We start from the raw sequence: 5,010 nt of genomic DNA on the forward strand, positions 1-5,010 counted from the left end.
AGCTCCGCCAGTGCTTTTCAACCTCTCTCTCCCGTATATAAGTGCCTATCAATGGCGTACATCTAGCTGGTGAGGAGGATAGTGATGAGGCAAGCGGTCGAGGTCTGTCGCTCGTAGAGGGTGGCGCGATGGAGGGGACGGGCGGCGCCTCTCCTCTCTCACCATCGTCCGGTGGGCGCACGTCGGCGGCGACGCGATGGCAGGGATGGGCGGCTCCGCTCCCCCTCACCACCGTCCGGCGGGAGCTCCTGGCGAACGACGATGGTGTTTTTTTGCAACATTCAATTTGTTGCAAGGAAGATTTCTGCAACATTAGTCATGTTGCAAAACTTCCTTTCGTACCATCATATAAAGGTGAAGACAAAGAAAAAAGAATCTGCAACATCACCTCAGTTGTAAAGTTTTTCCGCAACAATACTTCTGTTGCAAAAAAAAATGAAGACAGAAAAATAAAATCCGCAACACGAGCTATGTTGCAAAGAAAATCCCACAACACAACCTATGTTTTTGCGCAAAAAAACACAACCTATGTTGCAAAAAAAATCCACAAGATATCTGTGTTACAAGTATTTCTGCAACAAGGTCTCTGTTGCGAAGTAGAGAAAGCCGTGCATCCACTTGCTCGATTTATCAAATCCGACAGCTTGCGAGGCGACTTATCTTTTCAAAAGATTCACCGGCTGAAGCGTACCAGCTTCCAAAAAATAATCAATGTTGGCAAAAAAGTAGAGTATATTTGAACTTTGCTACTATCCAAAATCCGCAAATTAAACAAGACACTGATCCCGTATCTTAACGTAACAGAATGTCAGTTACTATTTCCATGCCTCCACTTTTTCCTCCTCACCGCTACCAATCTCTCCCTTTTATCTCTCCTCGCCTCCACCCGCGCATCTCCGGGCAGCTAAAATCGTACCTTCCCTACCTTACCGTCGGTGGCCGCCGGCTCTGCCTCCCCGTAATCCCAACGTTGCAGCAGGGGACCCGCCGTGATGGGTTCTGCATACCCGACGGGAGGAGACTGACCGGCGGAGAATAAGGTGCTGCCGCAATCCGCCGGGTGCCGTGCAATGGGCGTCGTCGTGGGACAGGTGAAGCCGACGTCGCTGGGCAGCCGCCCCCGTCGAATGCGGCCTTCGTATGCCCCCTTCTCCGAGCCCTTCACTGAAGGCCAGGCACATGCCGCTCCGTCATCCCCTTCCTGGCCGGCAGCGTGCTGTGCGTAGAAGCCCGTCCCTCCCTCCGTCCATCTTTCTCCACCGATCTGGCTCCATTTTTTTCCCCGCTTCCTCTCTGTGCTCGCAAATTCGTTTGATCCAAAATGGAAGTATTTGGTGATCGGGATGAGCCGACCGATCCTGAATACATAGAGGTGGATCCGACCGGGCGATACATGCGCGTAAGTTTTCGTCTGGTGCTTTGTTTTCTGATGATTGATCTTGCTTGGACTCCGATTTGTTTGATTGATGCCAATGTGACTTACATTTCCATGCTAGTTTGTTGACTCTGCGGTGAAAGGGTGCCTGCATTACATATTTGGATGTTTACAATCTGTCGTCATAAAAACTTATGTTCTACAGTGTTTTATTGCTTCGTTCCATATGCCAATGCGGAGTCGTGCACATTGGGAGCAGTATATGATGCTTTATAAATAAAAGTTGAATTAGAGCTATGTTAGAAAATGCACTATGAAAATTCTGCCAATTTGCTCATTAGATTATTAAAATTCAGCACATGAGGGAATACCTAAAATGATCAACAAAACCATTCATGCCTATTGTATTGATCTGATTTTCCCCCTTGTTGCAGTACAATGAGGTGTTGGGGAGAGGAGCTGTCAAGACTGTGTATGCCCTTACCATCATATTGTTTCATTTATGTTTCTTTGTCAATTGATAGGTTGTTTCTTTTTCTTTCCAGACCTTAGAAGATTGACAATGATTCGTATTTTAGTTACCAATGCACATGCTCGGTTCTAGGCTTATAGCCATAGTATAGGCATCCTTTGTCGCTGTTCCACTTTGTTCAAAATACTAGAAAGGCCCCAGTTAAATTAACAGTAGTAATGTAGTACTCAATCATATCTTACACTCCCGACAGCCTTTCTATGACCATATGTACCAAGAAACTACTTAGGAGATAATATAGGCTGAGCAACTTGGGTTTGAAGTGATTTGGACTGAGGGAATGTCATCATTTCAGAATGTAGCCTCTCTAAATTGTTCTGGAGACTAGTAGTGGCATTCAGTAAACAGATTCCTATCAGGTTAATGATAAATTGCTAAGCAATTATACTGCTACATTGCTTATGTTTCTGTTTACCTTTTTACACATCACTTCTGCCTATTACTCTGTAACTCGTGTTACATTCTTAATTTGGATTTAGTTACAAGGCATTTGATGAGGCCGAAGGTATCGAAGTTGCATGGAATCAAGTCAACATAGATGAGGTGATGCATTGTCCAGATAACCTTGAGAGGCTCTACTCGGAAGTTCATCTACTGAAATCTCTCAAGCATGAAAATGTAATGAAGTTTTACAATTATTGGGTTGATGATCAAAAGAAGACAATCAATGTTATTACTGAACTGTTTACATCTGGCAGTCTTAGGCAGTAAGTAATCTTTGACGACCATGCTCTGCTGCTACTTCCATCTTTCTTGAGAATGACACCATCACAACTTTGTGCATTTCTAGTTACCGACGGAAACATCCACGTGTTGATTTGAAAGCAATAAAGAATTGGGCAAGACAGGTTCTTCATGGATTAGATTACTTGCACAGCCACCAACCTCCGATTATCCACAGAGACCTAAAGTGTGATAATATTTTTGTTAATGGCAATCATGGACAAGTTAAGATTGGAGATCTTGGACTAGCTACAATTATGCGAACACCTAAAGCAAGAAGTGTTATTGGTAATATACTTTTGCTAGTTTATTCTCTTCCATGTTTTTCTGAACAAATATGTTATGGTTCTTTGATCTCACGGGACAACTTTGTATGTTATGGTTCAACCATTTAACATCTTTATATCAGTATAATCGTCTGCAATACATGGTTGTTTGAAATGTGAAAACCAAGTTCGCATCTGTTTTCTCATTTAGACATATTATTTGGTTGTGTATTTTCAACAACCCACTCTTAAGTTCTAACCATTTTCTACAAAATTATTTTTTGCACCTGACACAACACATATTTGAACTCCTCTTTATTTTGGCAGGTACTCCTGAATTCATGGCACCTGAGCTATATGATGAGAGTTATGATGAACTGGTCGATATTTACTCCTTTGGTATGTGCATGTTGGAAATGTTCACTCTTGAATATCCATACAATGAATGCAAAAATCCAGCTCAGATCTTTAAAAAAGTGTCCAAGGTAAGTGTTCTTAAATTTTATATTTCTGGAGTTCTGCTTCAGTCCAGCATCTTTTCTAAATTACTGCCTCTAATCTTTAGGGTGTCAAACCGGCTGCACTGTTCAAAATTGTAAATGCTGAAGTTAAGCATTTCATTGAGAAATGTTTACTTCCTGCTTCTGAGAGGCTGTCCGCCAAAGAACTATTGCAAGATCCATTTCTTTGCTCCGAAAATGCAAATGGTTTTGCTGGCACTATGGTTCCATCATCAATTCCCAAAGCAGTAGAGATCTCTCTGCAATCTTTGCACATGGACGTCGATACTCGTGGATCTATGTGTGGTAGCTCGGGCAAGAAAAATGTCCTTGGTTCTCCACATAAATCCGTGTTGGAGTTCACGAGAACTAACAGAAATACGGAACTCAATCTGAAGGGAGAGAAACTTGATGATAGTTCAGTCTCACTGGTTCTACGGATTGCTGATTTGTGTGGTATGATTTATTTTATGTTGTTTGAAACTCACATTACTATATATTTTTTATATCGTTGACTTTCTGTTCGCAGGTCAAGCAAGAAATATCCATTTCCTCTTCTACCTCGAATCTGACACAGCTATGTCTGTTGCTGCGGAAATGGTTGAACAGTTGGAGCTAGCAGACTGCGATGTTACTTTCATTGCTGATTTTATTGACCTTCTGATAGTCAATCTTGTTCCTGGTCGGAAACTGGCAAATGATGCAGCTATGAGTTCATACGAGGAATCTAAAACGTGTGGAAGTGATCAAGCAACTATTTCCCAGCAGAACCCATTAGAGATGCCACCTGATTATGTGTTAGTTCAAAGTACAATGCATTCTAAAGATATCAGTGCATCGCCGAATAAATATCTAGAATCTGTCTCAAGTGCAACTAACCTGGAGGGGCCAAAGTGCTCTGAGGGATCGGACTTCTCTGCGCAGCTTGCTGGGAGTTCTGAAAGTCCGAGCTACGATGGCACTGATGACTGTGGGACTATGTACTGTGGTGGGTACAAAGAGGGAATCCACAAACTAGACTGCAACCATGTTCTAGGTGATGGGTCAAGGAACATTTCGATTTTCCATATAGATGAAGCATCACCTCCTTCGGAGCTGGTGAGTGGTTGCTCGTCAATTTCCATTACCGATAGTCAAGATGTGCTGAATGGGGAGCTTGATTTGATTGAAGTCGAGTACAAAGATTGGTTTGATGAATTAGCAAGGATGCGGGAAGAAGCTATGGAGGGAGGAGGACAGGAGAAGTGGTTACAATATAATGATGTTTAAGTTCGAGTATCGTGTGTGTCTTGTCTGAAACATCATCGGAATGTCTTTAGATGTTCTTCTGCCTCCTGCTTCTACAGTTTTTTTTGGTCATGCAAATGTGAGTTATAATAATCGGTAGGATCATTGTCATCGATGTAGATTCGCACTGTTGCCCAGTGCGTTTATAATTAGTTAGTTCTTTAGCTCTGAGTTTTCCCAGCATTACAACTTTGATGGGTCATCGGGAAAACGCAACTGTTGTAGATACACGGCTGCAGAAGTTTTCAGTATTGGAATGAATATTGCAGCTGAAACATTCGATCTTTGTGTGTTCGTTATATATGTAGTTCCCCAATTTTATTTTAT

General features: G+C 42.4%; 1 protein-coding gene across 1 annotated transcript; it reads left to right on the forward strand.

The window, feature by feature from the left end:
- The first annotated feature begins 850 nt into the window (after nt 1-850).
- LOC123137651 (probable serine/threonine-protein kinase WNK4) lies at nt 851-4,963 on the forward strand. Its single transcript, XM_044557476.1, has 7 exons — nt 851-1,399; nt 1,810-1,847; nt 2,387-2,614; nt 2,698-2,918; nt 3,224-3,381; nt 3,462-3,852; nt 3,926-4,963. Exons 1-7 carry the CDS (start codon nt 1,322-1,324, stop codon nt 4,663-4,665), a joined length of 1,854 nt encoding a protein of 617 aa, XP_044413411.1. The 5' UTR covers nt 851-1,321; the 3' UTR covers nt 4,666-4,963.
- The last annotated feature ends 47 nt before the right edge of the window (nt 4,964-5,010 follow it).

Source organism: Triticum aestivum, chromosome 6B (assembly GCF_018294505.1).
Source record: "Triticum aestivum cultivar Chinese Spring chromosome 6B, IWGSC CS RefSeq v2.1, whole genome shotgun sequence".
In the NCBI taxonomy this organism is placed as follows: domain Eukaryota; kingdom Viridiplantae; phylum Streptophyta; class Magnoliopsida; order Poales; family Poaceae; genus Triticum; species Triticum aestivum.

Bases quoted from the DNA above. Each gene is read 5' to 3' on its own strand.
- LOC123137651 (XM_044557476.1), top strand. From the start codon at position 1,322: ATGGAAGTATTTGGTGATCGGGATGAGCCGACCGATCCTGAATACATA. The intron at 2,615-2,697 runs GTAAGTAATCTT...GTGCATTTCTAG, and splicing joins ACATCTGGCAGTCTTAGGCA to TTACCGACGGAAACATCCAC. The intron at 2,919-3,223 runs GTAATATACTTT...TTATTTTGGCAG, and splicing joins TAAAGCAAGAAGTGTTATTG to GTACTCCTGAATTCATGGCA.